General features: G+C 44.4%; 1 protein-coding gene across 16 annotated transcripts in view; it reads left to right on the top strand.

Annotated features, from left to right (window-relative positions):
* The first annotated feature begins 1,691 nt into the window (after nucleotides 1–1,691).
* neo1a (neogenin 1a) overlaps nucleotides 1,692–24,914 on the top strand; it is a 101,403-nt gene continuing 78,180 nt past the window's right edge. For 14 of the 16 annotated variants that reach the window (XM_029144942.3, XM_029144952.3, XM_029144941.3 and 11 more), the window contains exon 1: nucleotides 2,067–2,894. In XM_029144942.3, coding sequence (XP_029000775.1) covers nucleotides 2,807–2,894 — 88 coding nt within the window. In that variant the 5' untranslated portion in view covers nucleotides 2,067–2,806. Of the gene's footprint in view, nucleotides 1,837–2,066; nucleotides 2,895–24,914 lie in introns of those variants that run through there. The other 2 variants (XM_029144951.3, XM_029144950.3) reach the window with 2 other exon arrangements.

The following is a 24,914-nucleotide window of genomic DNA, read 5'->3' as shown; positions in this document are numbered from 1 at the left end:
CTTAATGCGTCTAAATAGTTCTTTAGTAGGTTACTTTAGTTTATGGTTATTAATGATTATGGGCTGTTTGTATGGCAATTACATAATTACTTAAGAATAATATGACAGTGCAATAAAGAAAAACACTAGTCTGAGAGGTGAGCCTTGAGGCATGCCATGTAATCAGTGAAGCACAAAGAAGGTATAATTAATTAAAAGTGAAAATGTTTTGTTTGACAGTTAAAATGAGAACAAGTCTGCGGCAAGAACAGAAATGCCAAACAAAAATGGGACTAATGCCCGTGGGGGAAACAGTAGGTATTGGTTTGACATGAATTACTCAAACCAGTGGGGGGAGCTATTCCCTGTCTGAGCTGAAGGCTTTGTTTTACTGGGAGATGTTGGCACATCCTAAAGCCTACGGTCACAAGGGGGGAATATAGAGCAGTCATTATAGCTTTTATAATGGTGCACCACTTAGTGTTTTCTTTTAAAAGGGGAAGTGTTGCAAATGTCCCATTATTCACCTTAATTATTTATTGTAATTCTCGTTAAATTCCTATCCTCAGTAAACAAGGATATTAACCTCCCCCTCCCCCTTCTTACTCTGTCCTATAACAATGCACATCATGCCCAGGACTATTTTAAGCAACTTGATCTGAAACTTAAGGGACTTAATCTTATCTTCTGATTTCCAGCTCCCACGTGACGTCATCAGTTGGAATCAAGTTACAGATGTTGGCCTCTGCATCTGTTTGGATTTTTGTCAACGTGAAACATTTACTGATTGTTTGGGCTATAACTAGTCAGGAGAACAGCTATGGTCATGAACAGCTTGCTCTATGTCCCCCACTGTAAACCAAAGCTGTTTGATCAGAGAATTAGACCAGAAGATGATGAAAACACTGACACAGCTACTGACTCACAGTAACAGAGGAATCTTGTGATATGAATTAGGATTATGTTTAACTGCTTTTTCGGTTTTGCAGAAAGTCTTTTAATTTACCATCCATCTAATTTAATGCCATTATTATTTTACAAATAGGTCAATTTAGACCAGTTTAGTTTGTGGGAATGTTTCTAAGCAATCACGTAAAAAGCAGTGTTTGACCATTAGGGCAGAAAAACTTCTCCACAATGAGCTGCATTTGTGTAAGCTTTTGAAAATGTACTTATTATATAAATACAACAGTTTACGTTCAACCTGAACAGAACTGTCAGCGGGGGAAAATGTGTTGAATCCAGCTGTTTGTGTGTTTTCCAGAAAATGAGCCCTGAGTGCAGCAATAATATCACTTTAATAGTATTTATTTAACTTACTGATAGATGTGTATACAACTTAATACTGGTAAAAGTTGGTTAAAATAAATAATATAATTGGGCTATATATATATTTTACCATTACATGAACATGAACCCTTTTTATAGCATTAATTTTATTTACCATTCATTATTATAAGAATTTTTATAATTTAAATAACTGCCGTATATTTGAAATTATTGAATAACTTAATAATAAAATGTTAATTACCGTCTGTGACACTTCTGGACCCAGTGCTGTTTAGCTAGTTAAAGATAGAAAGGCCCCTGAAATTAAAAGGCAAGAGTTTGTCAGAAATTTATGGGAATTTGAACAGTTGTCATTGAGGAGTAAGTGCTGCTAACTCTGAAGTGCTTTTGTTTTAATGCTTTATTTTTTAAAGCTGATTTGCACTTTGAGCGTTAGCACAGTTAGCTAGCCGGTGCTAGCTGGAGCTAGCCGGTGCTAGCTGGAGCTAGCTCATTCGTCACGCTGCCGTGGCGTCACTGAAGCTGAACTAAAGAGCACAGAACATGACGTGGCTCCTGTTACAACAGGTAGGGATTCGTAGCAGATTATGTCATTTTATAAATTATTCATGTTTTGTGTAGTGTGGCAAAAAGTACAATATTTCCAATGTACTGAACTTGAACGTAGTGTGGTCGTATTTCAGCTCCAGTGTGTGTAGTTAAACATGACGGTCGAACTGTTACCAACACAGCAAAAAAAAAAACAGTTGTCAGACGTTATAATATGCGGCCTTTATTTGTTTTCTTATTGTCACGTGAAACACACATTTTGTTATGTAAACGTGCTTAACTGTATGCTGATAGAAGGTCAGTGTTTTATTAGTCTATTCTCGTGGTGACGTGGTAACTCAACTCTAACGTGACGTTAGCGCTGATGTGTAGAAGTAACGCGCTAATCTGCGAAGCGGCAGCGCCGCCGTGATTGACTTTGGACTGAAATCCTACACCGTATTTTCGTTCTCGCCCGAGCAACGCAGGCGCCCGCGATCCAAACTTCCGTGGACTCCACATCCGGTTTTCCGGGGAGCCGGTCCAGATCCAGCCCTTCCACACGCCGCTCGCTTACGTCCCGTCCGCGAGCTGCGACGGAGATTTCTGCCTGTGCTCGGCTCCAATCTTTTCTACAACCGAGCTCGTTCCAACGCTTCACGCGCCTGACGCACGTCGGAGCGCTTCGTTCGGCGCCGTGGTGCCCACACGCCCGCAGATCCTTCCGTCTTTGCGCCGCGCCTCCGTGGCAATGGATTGATTTCAGTGTTTTTTTCCGACCTCCGTCTCACCCAAGTTGAGAAAACAGTGTGGAACCTGCGGCGCTCTCCTTCCAGCTACATGTTTCATCCGGCCACTTCTAAAAGTACCTGGCTGCGGGTGTTTCCACACACTGCGGGACTTTGAACTTTTTTCGTCCTTTCGGGGGTGTCCGTGGATTGTAAGGGTTTCTTTTTTCCTTTCCTTTCTTTTGGTTCCTGAAGCCTGCAAAGATTCATCTGTAAAAGTGATGGCCGAGCGGGGAGCGCTGTCGCTCCTCTCTCTCCTCTGTCTCACCCTTCTCTACGCGGAGACCACCGCAAAGCACGTCGACAAAGGTAAATCCACTCCACACGGTGAATGTGCGCGCGTGCCCGCGTGCGTCGACGGGGAGAAAACTTGAGCCACAGTGTGTGCGGAGTTGAGACAGGCGCGCGGTGCGAACTGTGGAATCCGACATGGAGCCGTCGGCGGCTAATGGTCCCCGGTTCCGCCGCGCTCTCCTCCCCGCGCTCCGTTGGCTCAACTTTGAGGCAGCGCCGCTGCTTCGCTGCCCGTTCCGTCGGTAAAGCAACACGCGTCTCCCCGCGGTCCTTTTGTCTGCATCTGTTGAGGCAGAACTGCTCGGGGCGCTCTTCACATGATCCAGACGTGCGGCGGAGCCGCGTCTCTGGCCTCGGAGCCGTTGGGCTAAATAACACATTTGCCGGTTTAATGGACGCCGTCCAGCTGTGTTTGAAATGCGGGCAACTTGAATGTGGAGCTCGCGTGCTCAGAGTCGGTGTCAGGTAATAAGCTAGCACCGTCCGTCCGGCAGACGTCTCATTACCTGGGCGTCAATATACGTTTAGCTGCTGGATAAACAGCGCCCGATTCGTTTGGCTTCAGCTAATTGTCGTGAACCCAGGGCGCCGCGCTGCAGCGTGCACGCCACAGCTGGATGGGTCCAAGTGGCCGCGTGCACGTGCCGAGGAAGGTGAGGGGACCTCCAGCAGGTACTGGTTGGAATGCGTGGGTTCCACCGAACCACCGGGCGCCTGGGATGGATTGGAAAGGCACGAGAAGGTGGAGCGCACACCTCCAGGCCTCGACACCAACTCCATCATTTAAGCCCCATCTTTATCATTTAAGCGGTAGATGTTATCAGACGCAGCAGCATGTGGTCTGGAAAATATCAATACAACTGACTCTTGTGCAACGTGGCCCAGTTTTTTTTATATTCTCGTGATAAGCAAAATAGTTGTGTGCGTCAGACAAGCAGGCCGTGTGCGTTTGAAGGTGTGCTTTGTGTGTTGCTGCTTAAAGGCTGAATGTGCAGAGGCAGCGGCGGGGCTGGGAGTGACGGGCCTCCACTGCCTGTTGGGCTCTCTCGCGTGTGGAGCCTGATGAAAGACCCTCTCCTGCATGAAAAGCGCTCTGCAGTGGTGGAAGGGGAGGGAGAGAGAGAGTGAGAGGGCGAGCGAGCGAGCAAGGGGTAAAAAGCCTCCTTGCCTTTGCTGGAGATCAGTACAAAAGAGAGAGAGGGGGTAGGGTGAAACAGGCCGACTGTCTGGAAAGTAATAAAACCAGGAGATTAAGGGGAGAAGGGAGTTCCTTTGGGAGCTTTGATTGATTCCAGAGAATTGGACTGGGACCCACACGCAGAGAGTCTCTTATTGCTAATTGTGGGGTCCCCTGCTCTCAAAATATCTGTTTATTCAAAACACATTTCTTGAGGTCCTGGCTGTGGCCAGAGCCTGACTTGAAGGCTCGCACAGTCGCAGCGCTAACGTGAACAGTTTCACTGTGGAGCGACCGGTGGAGGTCCTGCTGCTGTTACCTTTCCCCGCTTCCTCCTCCGCTTCGCTTGTTAAAACTTTAAGGAATGCCTCCAAGTTTGGCTTCTGTAAACAAGTACTTGTTAGAGGAGCGTAAACTCCATTTAGACTCTGTCTTATCTCTGCTATCCTGCTGGGAGGGAGTTGTGTGCTGATTGTCTCCCAGCAGACAATGCAAATAACGCGCTGAAATGTGCAAACATTTGGAAATCCTCGCTGCTCGTAGCCCTCGCTATGGTTTTATCCTCACAGACCACGGCGACTGCAAAACTGCACCAACTTTATAAACAATAGTTTGTTAGTGCGTTTAAGGTTTTCTCTGATGACTTTGCTGTTAAGGAGGTTATTGTGTTTGGGAAAACCCTGGTGGGCCTAAATCCAAGCTTTAAGGTTGAATATGGAGTTTAATAATATTTCAGCCACGCTCCTCGTCAGTGGGAGAGTTGTGCAAAGCAGCTTTGTGCAGCTGTTTATAATATTAATTTTATTATGTAAAGTTTATGCTGTAGCACTTCTTAAATCAATCCTATTCATCTTAGGTTTAAAATAAGTGGATCATTCTGACCGTTCTGCATTATCCTGCGATGAGTTGCTGATTGAGTCATCTGGTCTCTCTGCGATACTGAGAATGCTGTTTACTGATCATTTATTTATGGGCACATATTGCTCGTAAAGTCCTAATGACCTTCATCCTCCAAGAGATGCTAACCGCTCACTTATCCAAGTGTTTGATTCATCGGCTTCGTTAACGAAGCCACCGTTGGAAATGCTAGTGATCTACTGGTGACTCATGTTGTGGTATAATGTTATTGTTTAAGAAATGACATGAAGTAATGGGTTTGAGATACAACAAGTTGTTTGTGCTTTGTTCTTCTTCTGCTCTTTCAGCAGCCAGCTCGGCTTTGTTGGGGTTAAATGACAGCCGTTATTGAAATCATTGGCACTAATCATCACAGCAGTTTATCACATGTAATTGACAGAGGGGAATGCGGATCAATATCCACTGAATGGCTAGCGTGGCATCTGCTGTTGCAACTTTGTGGTGACTGGAGGTCGGTGTAATCACCTTTTCACTTTCTGTCTGCTGATTCTTCAGTTTGTTAATTTGCTCCTGCTTTGCTGTTGTTGCTGTTGTTTAAAACCGTGTCCACAGGGCATCAGCTTTTACTCTTTAGATTTAGTACTGAAGCAACTCCAACTCTCGCTCCACAGACACCATACGTTGCAATCCAATATTTACTTTGTTTTATTGCTGTTCAGCTGTTAAAGCTGGCGCTGTTTGCTGCTTACTGTGTGCATATGAAATGTAGGCCGGACCAACTGTCCTGTGGTGTTGTAATGAAGGGATGCTGCTTTCAGGGTTTTGCGCCGTGGACTAAACCCAGAGTGGATCACAGAAGTTCAGGGGTCCTCATAAAGGTGGAGTAGCCTCAAGCAGAGCTGCGTCTGGCAGCTCAGAGCAGAGAAACATGAATGAAACGGGCTTTCCTGTCTCTCCGCTGCAGCTTGTACACCAGCTTCTGTTGCCCCTCCGTTTGAATCCTTAAAGGAATATCTGTGGCATGGTGAGCTGTTCCCTACATTTTTTTTCGTTTTACTGATTCTTCCTTTATTTGTTCCACATTTATCGCAGCAGTTACCGGTTCACTAGGTTCATCGGGATGTTTTTCTGCATTCTGACAAAGAATAAAGGCTTTTAACACGTTTAACCACTTCCTCCGAGTATCCAGAGACCAGAGCTTCCTGGGGGAAAGCCTTTTTTAATGTGGTACAAAAGAGGCCTAGGTGTTGTCCTCAACCACAGGCTTTCTCTGTACTTTGAAAGCGGTTCTGTTCCATGCTATGATTGGTCACTTGACACAGAGCAGCTCACATCATGTGCACTCTTCTTTAAAGCAGAAAATCTCTCTGACTGAGGTTTTCCTGCTGTGTCTAAAGAGAATGAAGCGCTCACCTTTCCATTCCGGCTGCTGTCTTCCTTCTTTGTGCCTTCTGGCCCTTTCATGTCAAAACATATAGCGAGATAACGGCAAAAGCAACTGGCTCAAGAACAAAGTTAGGCATTGTTAAAAAAATCTTTAATAGACCTAAAGATGTCTATAAAACTCTAAGATCAACTTTCAAACTTTGATAATAATAATTGAAGAGGCATTTCAATAATGTATTTATAATGTCTATAGCCTTCACTGGAGGCATTGCTGGAAATACATTAGGGTCACTGACTTTTTAAAAATAGAACATAATAGAATATTTCGAGTTCACTGTGGTGCTGTTCTGCTCTCAAGGCTACCCTGCTCTGTTGTGATTCAATGATGCTCAGGCTTAATGACCTCTGGGACAACAGAGTCTTTTCAGTTTCCTTGAAGCCGACACGTATAGCAGCAGTGGGAGTAGAGCAGATGCGGAAGAGACTGAAATTATGATTACAGGTCTGTAAGAGTCTAGATCGTCATCCGTGTGTTCATGTTATGACCTTCAGTTGTGAGGAAACATGAGCGAGTCCTGCTGTGAAAGCTGAAATAGTCCTGTTCTGGTTTTATTGCGTGATCAATATTGCAGTCGATGTGCAGATATTGGTACCTGTACTATTCGCTGAATCTTCTACAGCCCAGACCACAAAATGTTTAAAGGGGGAAGCAGTCTTGCAACACGGCACATGCTATAATATTTATGTTCTGCTAGACTGCAGTCACAGTTGGACCGGACAACGTGGCAGCGCTCAGTGATTCGCTGCACACAGAAGAGCTGCAAGAGCCGTGCATGTGTTTTATGTGTGTACGTTCCATTTAAACCATGTACTGCAAGCAAAGCGGTTCCCCAGCCAAGTTCAAGGAGCGCGCTTCCAAGCAAACCCTGTATTACAAGCTCAGCACGACGGGGACGACTTTCTTGCGTGAAAGTTTTCCTCTAAATTTTGCTATTTTCTGCTGAGCTCGTGTCATAGCGTGTCCCCTTCATCGTGGCAGCTGCAGAGGCCTCATGACACGTGCTGGCTGTACTTGTCAGATGAGCCAGGACTAATGAGTGCATGCCTCTCGTACCCCGCGGGACTTAATGAAGGCATTTCCTATTAAAATAAGAGGTCTTAAGCAATTTGAAATGTTTGAATTCTTTGGATTCTGAAAAGCATGGTACAAATTATAGTCCTCACTAAGCAGTTGAAGAGTGAAGTGACTTTTTTCTGTCTTCCTGTTCTTAACAAGGTAAACTCCACCTTGGTTGAAAAAAAAAAAAAAAATCTGACTTCATTTTTTTTCCAAGTGCCTTGTTGCCCTCTGTCTACTGATCCCAGTCCAGGTTGGGGCTGCTCCATTTCATTTACCAAATGTTCTTGTATTGCTGTTCCCGATCTCAACTTTTCATCTTCAAGGCGATCAACGTCGTACCGGCGCTTAGTTTGGTGCATGTGGGAGAGCGCGTCGTGTACTGAAGGTCTCAATCAGCTAAACACACACAGAGGCTTTTGGCCTCCATTAACTCAAAGGAACTTTTCATGTGCTGACAGGGTGTGGGGGTAGTCGGTCACAGAGAGGGGATTGTAAGCGGCGCTCATAGAGCTGGCTGCCGGCATCTTGTGCCCGGCCTGTGGCTCTTGGCAGCTTTAGACATGGTGGGATGTGTGTGTATGTTTGGGCTAGTATTTGTATAGCCCTCTGCTGCCCATCTGGGGTTGAACAGCTGTTCATCAATGAGGTTCAGAGAGTTTCTGAACATGTTTACCTACTTTTACAGTGCAGATGTAAAATTATATTATTTCTGGGAAGCGGTATCTGAGGAGGCGTGAACAGAACAGCTCCGTTTGAACTTGAAGTTGTCAGACACCCTTTATTTGGTCTGTGTTAGAAATCCGTAGAAGTGACTTGGGTTTAATCGAGAACATAGAAGCTGTGGTGGAGTAGTGTTTTTTTCTTCTACAACGCAGTACTTTTCCATGGCATTGTCTGCAACACGCAGCGCATGACGCTACGCTGGATTGTTGAATGTCAGACATTAAGCTTAAACAATTTCGGGTTTAGAGTTAAGACCACTGGAGGCTCCGTGCTACTCATGTGCGTGTCATCTTGTCCCAGTTCTACTTGGCACCCTTCCAGCCTACCTCCCAGGTTTTATTTTGATTTCACCTGCTGCTATGGTGACCCTTGAAAAAATTCTCCTGGTATTAACGCCGTTTCTGCTGCTAAGTCCAGAGTGAAACGGCCCTTTGAAAGGTTCTGCTGTAGACAGAGGCCTCTTTGTGCCGCTGGGAGCTCCCCTCTGGCTTTGGGCTCTCTGCAGTGACTTCTCACCATGTTATTGGAACCAGCTCCTCCATGGCGCTCAGCTCATCTGAAGTTAACGGTGGTCAGAGGAGGCGGCTGAAATGGTGAAAGTACTGCTTTAAGCCTTTTTAATACACTGACATGATGTAATGGAATTGGCTGTGTTCTGCTTTCTTGTTTCTCGACAGTTGAATAAAAGTGTCACTCATCAGCAGTTGCATAAAAGGTGACGGCTTTTCTCCATTCTTGTAAATATTACTCAGCTCTGACCATAAAATAAGCTTAACGTTGCCATGGAAAAAGCTTTTTGTCTCTTTTGAAATTTAATTTTTAGTACAACCGTGGTGAAAATATTTGACTGTGAAGCCTTAAGTGAAGCGTTGGGACTCCATTTAGACAAATCTCCATTTACTGTGTCTTAAAGCACCTTCAACACCAGTTCGGCATTACACATAACGACTGAACTGTCTTTGGGGTGAAGTACAGTAACAAATGATTAGGTTTGACACAAATGAAACTTAAGATTATGGAAAGCAGCTTAAATCACTAACATCATTGCACAATACAGGAAAGAGGTAAAAAAGGTTCACATTGTGACTGAATAGTTCTCCATTGTTCGAAGGGCTGCAAAGTTGGAAATAATCTTATAATTGTCGTTTGCCAAAAGCAACAAGAACCTGAGAACAGCGTCCGGGACTTTCCTTTCTCTATCTGGCAAATAGAAGGATGAGTTTGATAAGAAGATGAGCAGTTGGAGATGAAGATGACGATTTACTTTCAGTTTAAGTACGTGCAACAGGCAGTGCTGAGAAGCAGCTTTTCTTAACTATCCCCCTTTGAACCTTGACTACAGTCGCCCTCCGTTCTCCGCTGGCGACACGTCATCCGAGCACAGCACCGCCGTGGCTGCAGAATGAATGGCTGCCAGCAGGGAGCACCTGCGGAGGAGACGCAGGCGAGCAGCATTCCATCACAGGGCCCTGAGACACAGATGTCATATGAGACACAAGGGCCGTGCTTGACGTGGGGGATGGGCCAGAGGGGCCGGTGGCAGAGGTTTTGGCATGGTGGGACCGTAATGGGATGGGATAGCCAGCCAGCTGCTACCAACAGATTCCTAATGAGGTCTCCCATCAAGTGCACAGTAAGATGAACATTAATGACTACAGTCAAACATGTCTGTGCATTTATTCTCCCACTTTTAATCATGCCCAAATGACATGTTGGGGTTGTGCAGTTGTATTGTCTTTTTCATAATAGAGCTAGACACAACACAGCAGTTATTTTCATTATTGTCTATATTTTATTAGTTTTGATCTGTTGTGTAATATAGACAGGGGAATTATGCATTTGTTAAATCTAATAATAATTTTCAAAAAAGTTAGACTTGTTTGTTAACAGTAAGTGATCGATTTCAGTAGGAATTGTTTTTTTTCTTTGATTCAGACACCACAATTGTCAGCACACGTAACAGTGGGGACAAACTTGAGCACTGCATAAGATATTATCCCCAAAGCTGCTAGATGTGTGCGGGCCCTAAGTAACTGCACAGCTAAAGGCTGGATGGCTGGTACGCTACGGATTGAAGCGTTTGTCATAATCCGATTGTGTGGCGTGTAGACCAAGAGAGAACCTTCAGTATAAACTGTCAGACTCTGCTAATAAAACATTAGAGCTGTGGAATAGCTTTAGTTAAGACCTATATTCAGTGTATTTTTCTGTTTTTGCTTAGTCGTCTCTCTACGTCCTACAATTCAGTCGCTTGTGTAATTAGTTCTGGAGAATAACAAAATGCTTTTTCTGCTTTCATACTTCATTTACTTGAAGTGTTCTAAATTAGTCCTGAGTGCATAAGCACGGCATTCAAGCTTTCAGGACACCTGCTGAACAGATTCGCTGAAAGACGCATCTACACACAAACCACACTGAGCAAGATCCTAGAATATGTCTTGCAGTCTGTTTGTGCCATATGCCGTGGAATATTGTAGTAAAGTGTAGCAAGTCTAAATGAAAATTCTCCCAACATTATTTAATTATGCAGGTGTGAAAGCAGCTTAATTCAAGTCAGTTCTGGCACTTCTCACCAGTGCATGTTCTGTGTGACGCTACAGTTCATTCAGCTGAAAGATGCGCATACTTTCATTAAGCTGGCACCAAAATGCATACTTTCCCTCAAAAGAAGATGTCACTAGCAGTCCTGAGTTATAAAGGGTGGTTTTATTAGCCACTGCAGGCCCATGGGGTGCTTTTTGTTGCAGAGTGACAGGGGACTTAATAATGAAGCTCTCTAACCCAATAAGCCCTGAACCAGTGGAGCCACTCTTCCCCTTCTTTGTCCCTGTCCCAATCCCCCCACAGTGCCACTGCATTCCCATCCTGGCGGGGCAGTGTCTCTGGGCCAGAGCCATGTCACGCACCCTGTTTGGCCCCAAATGACTGTGGTAGTGAGGGGGGGGGGTCAGGGGTTCAAGTGCTCCCAGTGGGGCAATGCACAGGATGCCGAGCGACGGAGCGGTTCAGCCCTTGCACTGGCTATGTTGATAATTAATTTCTAATGTGAGAGAAGTCATCTGACCTCGCAGTAGCCGGCCTGGTAGCTCTTTCTCACCATTACTGGCCCTCCTCCCATAAACTTCAGACAGCCCTTCTGACCTAGCACTGGTAGTAGCGAAACGCTCCAAGAACATTCCTCAAGCGCTAGACTGAGGTTGTGTGGTTTTCAGTGAATTTTATGAGCTATCGTCGGCTAAACCCAGGCATACCTGTGGTTCATGTGCATGCTTCTAATGCTTTACTACATAAACCAATTCACGTGCAGTAACATCAGACATTAAACGACTGCCTTTGAAGGCGCAATTGGTTCTTGATCTAAATGACAATACTGATACATGCATGTTAATATAAACTGTCTATTTACAATTTCACTCATTGTATGTTGCGGCTCTGTGTTTAAACTTTTGTTTTTTCACTTCTACGCAAGCACGCGTGGGTTAATGCACACAAATGTGTGAATATATATATATATATATATATATATATATATATATATATATATATATATATATATATATATATATATATATAGTGTTCAATATTTATGAAAGCATCTGTAGTTGATGAACAAAAAAGTCATCTTCCTATTCAAAGATACTTAATTAAGGCACACTGGTCGAGTGTTGTGGGTTTTCTGGTCAACACAGCGGCAGTCTGTATCGATAAGATTTCCTGAGGGGAAACAATTGTGTGAGATGCAGGAAGCCATTAGGAAGCCAGGGACTCATGTCTCTCCCTGCTGAGTAAATAGTGTCTGGGCCTCCCCCCATTTCATCCACTTTTGAATGAGCCCAGCACTTGGAACAATAAAGGCAGGAAATGAACTGTACTCACACAGTAGCGCGCAGGATACTCATTGTGTTCCTAATTGACCAAACTAGGTTGGGTTATATAAGCAGGCCTTTCTTATGATTAGTCAAAAATAGCTCAAAGGTAGCATACAGTAGGTGTGATGAAAAAAGAAGCTAATGAGACTGTAGTTCATTGCATAGATGTTGTGCTCTTTTGATCAGTCCTAGCTGACCCAGGATACGAAGCTGGAGCTCACGTTTTAAATTTACATCATTACCTAAAGGAGGTTTGCCCACATGTAGCATGCAAATGAAAGCAAACACATCATCTATTGTTTTATGCATGCTGCGTGAGACCAGCGTCGACCTGTTTACTATTAGCCAACCCTACCTGGATGCGGCATCCTTGTGTTTCTCTGTGGAATGCAGGTGTGACTCACACCCAGACAGTACCACTTAAGGTGTCACCTGAGAAGCCCTCCAGGGGAAAGTCCTTTTGTTCTTTGGTGTTGCCCATAAGCGTATTTGAGCTGACCTGCATTTAGGGAAGATTGAAAATGTAGTTGGGAATGAGGTTATGTCTCTGCCCTACCCAGGACTCATTAGTAGCATCCAGTGTTTTGTGTGTGGGAGTAGTGCCCACCTGATTAGCTTTTCTTTCACCAAGCATCTGCTACACTTTGAGGTCATGCATGCCAGTAACACACCAAGAGTCACATGCACCAGTTTCCAAATTGCCCTTCTGGTTCCATTGTTGGGGTGGAGATCTGTTGCTCTCTGGCCCACATTTTGTGCTTAGTGTAATTGATATTTGGTTTACCCCTAGATTAAGTGACAACTAAGCAGGTTAGCATTGAGGATTTTCCCAGATTAATTTCAGGAGACCAATCTGAGTTGGCGGGCCACTCTCCCCGTATTATCCAAAACATCTGCCTTACCTGGGATTTACTAGCATATGAAAAAGAAATTAGATCAGAGGTGGTAACAAATCCCACAGCAAAGCCTCCCTCAGAGGAAATGACATGCACACATGGCATCGTCTGTCGCCAGCTGCTCATGTCTTCCTCGCCGATAAATTGATTTTGGATGTGAAGGCGACGAAAGGTGGGGCAGTCCTTCAGAGTGTTGCTTTGTCAATTAATTCCAATGTCAGGCGGGCCAAGGGTTTTCTACATTGGCCTACTTCTAATAGCATTTGGTCACCTTTGTGGTGAGCGGCACAGTGGCAGGTAGTAAGGCCATCTTCCCTGTTTTATAGTCCATTTAGTGGCATGTGATACATTGTACTTCACACCAAGGGGCTTTGCACTACCCATTCACACCGTGTCCACAGACTGTCAGGCTCCTCTGTCCCAGCAGATTTGTAAGCAACTAATTTAGAAGTTGTTAAATGATTTAGATTTATCTGTTTTTTATAGGACCCTTGTGAGCCCCGACTGCCGCCCATCGTTGTCTATCCCTGTGGCGTCAAGGCTTGCTTTTGAATTTCAATCAGCCTCGGATACATTGTTGTTTATGTGAGGGGGGATGGGTCGGATAGGGCCCTAGTGGTGGTAGTAACTGGTTGTGTGTGTCAATCAGAAATTTAGTGTGACCAATGGGCAGCTCATTGGAGGCCCCGTTCTCGGGGGGCATGAGGCTTTAACTGCTGCCCGCGGGGCGAACCTCGCCTCCCATTCTTCACACCCTCCCATCGCCATCCTCCTCACAATGAGAACACAGGCAGTACAATCAATAACAGCCTCAGCCATCTTCTCCTTCCACCGCCCTCCCCCTTCTGACTCCCACTTTGGTCAGCCGCTCCCTGCCTTCCATTTATCAGCACTGCGTTTGATGTTGGCTTCATCATTCTCTGTCAACCCCCCAACACCTCGATGTCTAATTGCATTAGATTCGTCATGGTGGCACGATTATTTGACTTGCCCCAGCTGGTATTGGGCCAAAGGGCATCTCTCAATGTACCTGCAACACCAGGCATTAGTTTTAACTATCTTTGGTGTTTAAGTTATCTCCATATGGCATAGCAAAGCTATGCTTCAGCAGGTTTCTCAGTACCCTAAGGTACATTGCTTCCTTAATGTAAAACCATTTTCCTTTTCTTGACTCTCATTGCTTTCAGCATCTCTTTATTTTTACCAGGAAGTGAGGCATGACTGAGATTATATGTAAAATCAAACTCAGCAGACTGTGTGTAGGAGAGAACTAATGCACCGTAACAGTGACTGCATCATAGTCACTGTGTAAAATGTTTTCTTTCTGCTCATTAGTACATATTTTTTTGTCACCACAAGGAAAGCTGGCATCGATTAGTGTGTGTGTGTGTGTGTGTGTGTGTGTGTGTGTGTGTGTGTGTGTGTGTGTGTGTGTGTGTGTGTGTGTGTGTGTGTGTGTGTGTGTGTGTGTGTGTGTGTGTGTGTGTGTGTGTGTGTGTGTGTGTGTGTGTGTGTGTGTGTGTGTGTGTGTGTGTGTGTGTAAATAGAGAACCTGGACATGTTTAAATCCACGTTCTCTATGGCCTCTTCTCTATAGAAGTTGGATTTATAGTAAAGAATAATGTGTTAACTTGGGAACATGTTTGCACACTGCTTTCACTGGCAGTGATACCAGTGAAGCTCCGATTCATTACACTGTACTCACCTTTGTCTCATCTAATCCACTTATTACTAATGAGTGCTTATTTCCCTTTGTAAGGTGTTTCTGTGTAACCTGTTGTGTGAGGATAATCTCTGGCCAATGCATTTCTTTTTGTTTTGTGGGGGAGAAGAACTAGATGATGTACAGAGGAGAGTGGGGAAAGACCCACAGTGAGAGAATCTGTCTTTGTGGATTACACACGCACCAGACCTTGATGGCCACATTAGATCTCTTTCTCTCTACACCAAAACTATCATTAATAATGGATACAGCTCTCTAGCTGTTTTGCTTTCTCTTCCCCCTCCCCCCAAACATTGCCTCTAAAGTCGTCTACCCCCCTTTCCCCGTCCCCTCTTCTCTACCTCCATCCTGTCCTTACTCTCCTGTCTCCCCCTCCCCCTGCTGTTTCAGCTGTGAGACTGCTAGCCAGGAGCCATGGCAGGTGTGCATACATCATCGTGGTGCTGGCCACACAGCCGGCAGCACCCAGACAGTCATCAGGCAGACAGATCCACCTGCCTGAGAAAGAAAATGGTTGAATAGTCCACTGTGTTTGGTTTAGATGGGGAGACATTAGCTTGTTTTGTTTCCCCCGATAGTAACTTACAGTGACAAAGGAATGCGGAGTATATTTAGTAGCAATATTAAGGAATAAAAGGAGAGGATGCAAGCTATTATAGACACTTGTTCACATTCACAAAAGGGAAAAGAATTTCAAAATGTATTTCCTGTTATCTCCTCAGCATTTTGTCTGTCATTTGGTTTGTGATAACAGCCCTACAGCATACGGTTCCAGAAGTATTACAGTATAGTGTTCTTCGTTTAAACCAGGGTCACTATACAGCACCACTATCTAGCTTTTTTTTCTAGTTTATCACAAGTTTTATCTACAGCTATAAACTCAGGATTTTTTTTAGATAAACAGACGTTTATCTAAAACTGTAACCTACAGTGTCAAACCTGTCTATCAGCCAAAACCACATATTACATTTACTGATGTAGATTAAAGGAGAGAAAAAAATAACAAACATGAACAATAAATGAAGTAATATGATATGTTTCGTTTTATTTCATATCATAAATAACATAATAGTTGCCAATAGTGGTTGTTACATTTCTGTTTCAAAAATACACATGCACACAGCACTGATAATCATAGGGATTAGCTTATTGTGTGTAAGAATATATATGTAACCTAGATATTCTCTTATTTTACTTGGATGCCAGTGAGCATCATCCATTTGATCACCAATGAATTAACTGCCACTTGGAAGAGGCTGAAATTGTTGTTTTCTTTATATTTACTGCTGCTGTTGTTTTTACGGACGCCACCAAGCACAAGAGGCTCATAACACCAGAAAGCAGGTCTAGTTGGATGCCCCTGTCACAGATTGTCACAGTCGAACCAGCAGAAAATAATAAAATCAATGGGAAAAAGGAGAGGTGGAAGGTGGCACGGCTCCCAGTTGACAGTTTACAACCCTCATATAGGAGGAATCATATTTCCTGTCCACTTCTGTGGGGTTATCGTCATCTGCGTCAGCTTGACGTGTCCTCTGGTATATTGGTGGGTTTGGCAGAGTAATACAAAGCAGTACACGCCATCTTGCTGTGGAGTAGTGCAACACCATCCCCAATCAAGTAATGATTTGCACAAAGGAAGGCAACCATAACAGTAACCAACCAGTTGTTTATCTGTGAAGTTACCAGATGTGTGTATGTTTCTGGCCACTAGCATGCTTTGAAGATGGGGAGTTGGGGCCTTAGATGTTGGGAGCATTGCCCATCGGAATTTGTTTTTCTTATCCTCACGGGAGCTTTTCCCCCTCTGCACTCGTGGTTATCTGTCTTCCTGTCAACCTATTGATCCCCTCCAACGCTCATTAATATGGAGAAAAGACCACTGAGCCTGGGATGGGAAACTAGGAGCTGCTGTTTGACATTGAGAAAGTGTGTAAATGGAACAAGGGGAATGATTCATCTAGTCCAGAATTATTTTCTCAGATCTGGAATATGTTTAGTACTTGGAAAATGTTTGTCTCTGAGAGAAGAGCACACGCTTATGAGTGTAAATAAAATTGCAGTATCATTGCGCTGCCCGTCATGGATGTGAGAGATGCTTGACCTTGTGTACATTGATGATAAAATCCTTTCAAGGGAACAGTGGATAGAACGAAGGGATTTTAATCTCTACCATCAAGCGGCCCCGCTGATCTGAAGTCTGCTTGGAATCAGTTTAGTGAATGTCAACTTGCTATCTAGCTGCAAACACTCTCTCTTTGCAGTTCGCATGCAAAAGAGGGGAGGCAGCTTCAGATGGCGTTTGATTTGTAGAACTGGCTGAAAATTAAACATGCATTCAGAAAACAGCCTGTTTTTCTGTGTATTTTAATTTAAGCTTAGTTGATGTACAGACTACAGTATATAATATACAAACGGTTAACATCAGAACTCTTGGTCTATTAGAAGGCACAGGCAGCTTGTGTAAATCCCAGTGACTGAAGGACAGTTCATTGTCCTTGGAGCACTGGCATGGATCAAATGCACAGTAACATATAGAGGTTTACATGATTCTCTATTGAACACCCTTAAGCTTCTTTTCAACCTCCAGGTGAACTTGTTTACCATTGTGAGGCGCTAAAGAAAATGTCCATTAGTAAGCGCTATGCTTAGACAAGTGCCACGAGAAGCATAAGGGTCAAGCACGCCTTCCAATGATTATTCAGCTTTCACTTCCTAGTAAAAGGCCCCATCCACTCATCTACAGGTCGCCATGGAGACCCGGGACAGGGAGCGGAGTGTGGCGTGGGGGTCAGTGTTGAGAGCGGCGCAGACGACCATTAGAAGCCCATTCCATTGTAATTAATGATCATCCCGTCGGCTCAAAAATCAGGGCGGCGACAAAGATGGACACAGAGCCCAGTGTGTCACAGTGGCAAGAAATATGTCTGAGCTCTGGAGACAGGAGCTTTGAGATGGTTTTTGTTATTGTTGGAAAATGGTGACAGGATGCCTTAAAAACTATTATTGCCCATGGGGGGGGGTGTAATTGATGTGAAAGTGATTTATTGTCAAGCTAGATGGGAGGGATGGTGCGCTGGAAAGTAATAGTTCTTTATTTGCATAAGCATCCAACCCCTCACACTTCTGTGTTCCTCTACAGAAGGACGGAATAATTGATGACAAGAAGAATGTGCAGAGGTCTTATTCACCCGTATTCACCCGCTCACTGGACACCTTTGACTGGTGTCTATCTGGCTGCGTGAAGATAATCGCTTGTCTAATCGAGTAATGAACCCTGTTCGCATTGCAAATATGAAGCTCATATTATTGGGTTTGTAATAAAATGTTTGCCTACAGGGATTTTCAGTGGGTTGACGAGCCAGGCAGCTAATCAGCCAGCCACAGCAGCTTTTAAGTGCCTGCAAACCAACCTGTCTCCACGCTCTAACACCTGATGTGCATGCACTCTGATACAAAGGCAGTTCAGTGGGCAAATAAAAATGCAAACGAATGCCACACAGATGCCCGTGTTTGAGCATGCTGATGATCATTGACAATAACATGGCACACGCGCTGAAGCCATCAGTGGCATAGAGACAAAAGATTGTTTCCACACTCCTCAATAAGAGCTGCTGCTGCTGCTGCTGCTGCTGCTCTTCCTGATGAGCAGGCTGTGTGTGCGCTGCACAGTCTGGGCTCCCAACCTGCGTAAACGGCGCAGACAACACTTTTCCATCACAGTCGCAAGTCAGATCAGCAGGTTTTGCTGATCTATGAGTTCTATGTTCTTTGTTTTAAATGACTCATTTGTATGAGGCAAGGAACAATTTTATTCTCATGTGGGAAATTGTGTGACCGGGGACATAGTCCTGCAAGCTGCATGCGTCGGTTTGGATACACAGGCTCATTGCATATAGCCAGCTTTGATACTCAAGTCCTCGATTCTAATGTTCCATAATTCACTCTGTCAACCATTTGAATTTGGGAAAAAAAATCCCAACTCATTAAAAGCCGCAGCAGACCAGACACGCTGACTTGCATTGTGCAGTGAATGAGAAATGATGCAGAGAAAGATTCTTTTCATTCAGAAATATGAGAACTGAATAAATCCATGGGTTAATTTGGAAATGACTTGTCAACAAAGCCTGTACAGTATTATAGAATAGTACGAACTCTTTACATTAACCAGGCTTAATGGGATTTAGGTCTCTCTTTCATGCCACCGATGCATGACGGCCCAGCTAGTGATACAGCCAGTGGTTGTTGGTATTCTAGACATTCCTGCTGAGGGATCCATTATCCTCTGTTGCATGGTGGCAAATTCTAGTATGTCTGTCACCCATCGACTCTATCAGTGCTCAGCCTCTCGCAGGCATCCATGTACACACTGTCCCATTCTCTTAATTTGTTTCTGCCCTGCTCTCCTTTTTTCCTTGTTCGCCCTACCTTTCCTGCCCCTCCCCTCTCTCCTCTGGCTTCTGTGCAATCAAAGGCAGTGGGGAGTATTATCACCTAGGAACCATGCTTCCCTCGGCGGGAGTAATGCAACAATCGGTACATACACATAGGGAAACACAGTCTTATCAGCACCCACTGGCATCAGAGTCTTAATTAATTTAGTCATTAACTGAATCCCATTACTCCCACTGCCAATGACATGGAAGTCAGTGCCAACATATATGTGTTATGCTTTCACCCACCCAGGACGTTCACTACTTTGAGTGATAATCATTTACATCCCACTGATGGAAGTAAATCCTCTTTGCAGGCCAGTCCTGTTACCGTTCACCTTTTTTCATTCCGGTCACTCAGAGCATGTCCAGGGCTGTGCACCTCGCCTGTCGCCGATAGGGTGGGAGAGGAGTGGTGGTGTGATGGGTAGGGATGCAGACAGGCCTGGTGAGGAAGCACAAGGGAGGCATAGAGAAGCAGCAGGGTTATTAAGTGATAAGAAAGCACATGCCACAGAGAGATGAGGTGAGAGAAATGGGGCTGGAGTCTTCACAGATCTCCATTTGTTGTTGTTGTTTTTTTGACTTCCTTGTCTCCTGATGTGTTGCTGGAGCCCCTGGGCTTCGCAGACACCAGTGGTAAAGCTGTTTACTAGACTCCCCAGCTCATTTCCTTTCGAGGGAACTGCTTGTGGCCCAGCCTCTCTCATGGCTGATACCGATTTGCCTCCTGCCGCTCACCCTCGTATGTCTGTGTAGCTCTCTCCCCTCCTCGCCACAATGATCTCTGACACAGCAGGCTGTAGTGCAGAGTAACCCGACTCCATTTTGAAACCCAAGTGGTCCTGTTATGACTTTCCGTTGGGTGGAGAAAGTGATCTCGCTTTGGGGGCTAAAAGGGACAAACTCCTTTTCTGAGGGAATTCAGACTTTTTTGTGTTGGGATTTTAAATCTTTTCTATATTTAAAGAATTTATGAAAGCACTGAAGTTGGAGAAAACTACGCACTCCCTGAGCATGTCCTGGTCCATGCTAACTCCTATAGCTGCAAACAATAGTCTCAGCACTTTTCACTGCCTTCACACCCCATTTCAACCTCCCAGTCATCTTTACCGTCCACCACACACATCATGTACTACATACACATACTGAATACATATGTTTTAGTACCTTCACCCCTCCTTCTCTATGCCTTCCCTAATTCTGTCTCCCTCTGTCCTCCCCACCCTTGCCCAGGGGGCTCCATAAATATCATTTCATCCTTTGGAGCCGCTGACATGCTGCAAAGGGCCTACGATAAATAATTCACTCCCTCTGTGCAGGGCAGGCAAACTCCTCTGCTTAGGAATTCAACACGAGTATGTCTACACTGGGGCGGAGGGGCTCGCGGTGGAGTGGGTGTTGGCACGGCGTTATGTGATGGTGATAATACAGACAAATATACAGTCTACTGAGTATACATGACAAAGAAACACACAGTTGGCTTAATATGAAGAACTGATGTGGTTTAGTAGAAGGTGTAGACTCAGTTCTCAGCATTGATTTCTCCTCACTGACCAGTGGTCAAGGAACCCAAAGTGCCTCTTGTACATCCTGTATATCTTTCTGCTAGGTTCACTACCAAGCCAAATTCAGTTGCTCTGGGGGATTTTGTACGAACCATCACCTACTCTCTTAAAGTGCTGGCACGCTGATTTATTGATGATCCTTGGGGTTATTAATGCCAATCGTTAGGTATCTGAGGGCTGAGAGAAAGCGCTGAGGAGGAGGAGACCGTAAGTAGCAGGAGATCAAAGATATTATTAAGGATATTCTGCTGTAATTCTGGCAAACACTGACAGTCACCAAAGATACACCTGTAGTGTATAGTCAGGTCTGCGCTCAGGCTTTTCTACCATATTGATGTCTAGTGCGCTTTCATATTGCTCCCTATTCGCACACACAGGCTACTGGGGGTCAGCGTCTTCCCCAAAGACATTCTGGGGAGCCGGGAGTTGAACCACCAATTATGGGGTGTCATCTGAAACTTCTCAAAGAACTTTGACAGAAACACTTGTAGAACCTTAGAATCTCAGTAAAATGTCTTAACAGCTGCAAGTTCATAATTAATGAGTCCAAATATATACGAACAATTTGCTATGATTTCTGTATAAAAGGTTGTGATTCTGTTGTCTTAAGAGGCACATAACAAGCCAACAACAGTGGTTACTGGCTGGTCTTGAGCTTGAATAAGTGCTACTTCACTATCGCGCGCTGCCGGCCCACTCACCCCTTAGAGTTGTTGTAAACAAAACGTGGCACTAGGAAGGACTGATGCTCTGCAGGAAGGCAGAGGCCACTAATGTTTAGCGTCTCATTTTCACCCTCCGCCCCCAACTCAGTCTAATGAATGCCAAGGAAGCAGAGAGCCTTGGATTTGATTAGCCTCAAGCTGCAGCGTCTAATTGCCCCTTCCACCAAAGCGGTATTGAAATGATTTATTCATTGTAAAGCTCCAAACAGTCCCTTGTAATAGTCTGCCACAAAATAGGTGCTCGATCCTTGCTCTCTTTCTTTGCACTATTGTCTGTATAGGAGAGGATAATGGACACGGTGTTTCCATTGCTAACAAAATGTAGGTTGATGTTTACAGCTACAGTAATGGGAGACATTACTGTTGTTAAGCATTTAGTGTCCAGAAGACAGTAGCTGCCTGGAACAATGGAGGTGTAGTTCCTCCTTTCTGTTGTTTTGCTCTATTGTTGCAGTGATTATGATTAGCTGTAGACTATAGTGCGGTCCAGGTGTGATTTGTATGTAATTTGCTTGACGAGGAGCATATCCTTTCCAGTGCAGACGTCATTTGTGCTGCATATTGACACACAGAGGGGTTCACAGTGTGATATATTGTGATGTTTTTAAGACTAAGCAAATATTATATAAGGAAATTCTGTAAATCAAATTTAGGCAAAAGTGTCAATAAATATGCTACACATGGACAATTTCATCAAAACTATGAGATCTACATTGGTCACGGTTCTGAAGTAGAAAACAATCCTGAATCCAATATGTTATTGGGCACCAGCTCGCTGCAGGTTATATATAGGATACGGGTGGTGTGTCGAGGTGACCCTGTTACTATTCAGGGAAACCGAACCTGAGCACGTTGGCTCAGTTGACTTGCTTATAACTGGCTTGCATGTGGGACAGTTGTGTGTCTTGTGTACAACTGCTCATATTTGGTGTCAGAAGATTGGCTATCTGGCCTTTCTCATCCCGATGGCAGCATAGCCCAAGCAGTCTGCCTCAGCCCTGTGGGCCAGCATGGAATGCAGTTCAGAGAAATGGCACAGGTTTGTGCCCCTCATTATCATGGGCTGCTGTTTCTCTGTGACCCTGCTCTATCTTCTGCAGCATAGAGCTCAGCTCCTGCAGACCAGATTAATGCTATTGCACAGGCCTTGACTTAATCCTCAAAAGGGATTGTTCTAAGCCTTGACAAGGTAATATGGGCTAAACAGTACTGGTGCACAATCAGAGTTACTGTAATGTGATATTGCATATCTGGGTGTTAATGCATTAGCACATTATACTTTAACCTTCACAAGTTTAGTGATGGTGTAAAGTTAATTCTATAAACCTTTTGTAGTTAAGAAATGTCCATTTCTCTTCTTCTAATAATGCTGTTTTTGTCTTTCAGTGATAATTTTAGCACTGTGTAGTGTCCCATTCAGTGAATCCAGTGAATGTGGCACGAAGGAGCCAAGAATACAAAGAGTGATGAATGCTGATCAAATTGTAAGTGTCTCCTAATGCCACATTACCGCCTGGAGAGGCTCCATCATCGCAGTTTTAGCTGCCAGGTTTGACAACGCTTATGGAGTTGAGGCTTGAGTGTGGTAGTTGGAGACAGACTGTCCTTTACCTTGAAATAATGCACTCTGTTCTACTGGAACTGAGGCTCTTGCTTAGTAAATTCACTGAGAAATTGAAGTGAAATGATGCTTAACTAAGTAATTTACCCCTGGTTAAGCAAGTCCACATGGGAACACTATTCTTACACCCACATAACATTGCTTTGTCTTTCAAATACTGGGTAAAAAGTTTAAGTCAATGTGTAACAGTCTATTTTTATAATTAACCTTCTAAAAATATCAGATTCTTCTCTTACATTGTGTGAATGTTTTTTGCACTCTGGTTTTCATACTATGCACTGTCCCTGTCTTGTTTTTCCTCCTTGAAGCTGATTGGCAGACATGGGAGTGAAAAACTGATAATAGCCCAGGAAATGAGAAAATTAACGGTTTGACATAGACCATGAAATGTCCACCTAATGCATACCATTTATTTATGTGTGATTAGTGTCAGCTTTTTTATGTGCTCGTTTTATTTGGCTTGAAACAGGCATAGAGAGATGAGGGCCAAATTGATTCTGAACGAGACATACCGGCTGGTTAATGAATCTGGTTAATTGACTGTGTAAGGGGGTGCCATAACAGTGAGGCAGTTAAAAGCAGCAGCAGCAGCCTGCAGAATCCATCCAGTTCAACCTTGATTACTTCAGTCTTCTATATTGATTTAGGTCTTCCTGATGCCTTGACACCATCAACATTATTGTAGGCAGAAACGGATTATGAATGTGATCATGGCAGTCATTAAAGGGGCATTTGGATGTCTTGACACTCGTGTAAATTGATTAGCCTCTTTGCTGAGAGTTTAGAGGGCCCCGTTGGGCATTGCATCCCCCTTTTCCCCTTAGAGACCTGAACTGACAGCTGTGCCAAGTCAGGTGTAGAACCTTCCCATAAGAGACTGTGGACTGCGTGTAGTGGGACCACGCCTCCTTCTACTCGTCCTTTTCTCTTTCACGTCAACAGAATTGAATTGTAGCCAACTGTGTGGTGACAAAGAAACCTGTGTTTCCTTCTCTTAAGCACATTTGAAACTCATGCATCGTGTACAAACAGTGTCAGAGGTATCTCCCATTCTACTGGTGGGACTTTCCAGGAGCTGATGCTACCGAGATAACAAAACTCCTCCTCAGAAAAACACTATGCAAATTTTTTTTACCCCCACATTTCTCTCCGTGAACTTTGAGTCACAGACTACACCTCCCTGGACTTTCCCCAGTCCCCTGCATTGTTATTTCCCAGGTAGTAGGTTGTTGTGCTCCTCTGTGTTACTTCCACTGTTCATTCTATTCTGCAGAACTCAATCAGTCCCTCTGCTCGTTCCTTTCCTCACGTTCCCACCCACCTTGCCTTCTCCAGCTCAGTGAGCAAACAAACCCACTTCCTCTTGACACTCTGCTCCGTTGCGGTGATTTGCTGTGCTTGTCAGGTCGAATATTGAGCGACATTGTGGCCCCTGTCAACAAAAGGAAGGCCCCGGAAGCCAGAGGGGTGGTGTTATTTGTGCGTAGGGAGGATTATCTCCCCCACACGCCATTCTGCCTTTTCTCATTGTCCACTCCCTCCCGCCCTCTCGCTAAAATGAATTTTACCAACTAATTTTAGTTGGGATATTGCACCTATGTCCTTTTTAAGACCATCATGCTCCATCCGGCCTCCCTGAACTCATTGTCTTACTGACCCACCTAAATGAGATTCAGCTCCTTATTGTTGGATGAACACTGGATGATGAATAGAAATGGTCGCAGGGGGAACTCTGATAGTGACCTTGATGGGAGTATAGTAAAAATGTAAGGCCATTGAACATATGTTTCTTAGCTCAGGTCACATTTATTGCGTGTGCTTTGCATAGTTATACATGTGTCTGCTGTGATCTGAAGTCATCACACACAGCTCTGTGTGGATGCCTGTGTGCCTGCTCGTTTGCATAATGTTGCTCCTATTTGAAAAAGTCATAAAG

This window comes from Betta splendens, chromosome 3 (genome assembly GCF_900634795.4).
Source record: "Betta splendens chromosome 3, fBetSpl5.4, whole genome shotgun sequence".
Lineage (NCBI taxonomy): Eukaryota > Metazoa > Chordata > Actinopteri > Anabantiformes > Osphronemidae > Betta > Betta splendens.
This window is presented reverse-complemented; position numbering and strand designations above follow the sequence as displayed.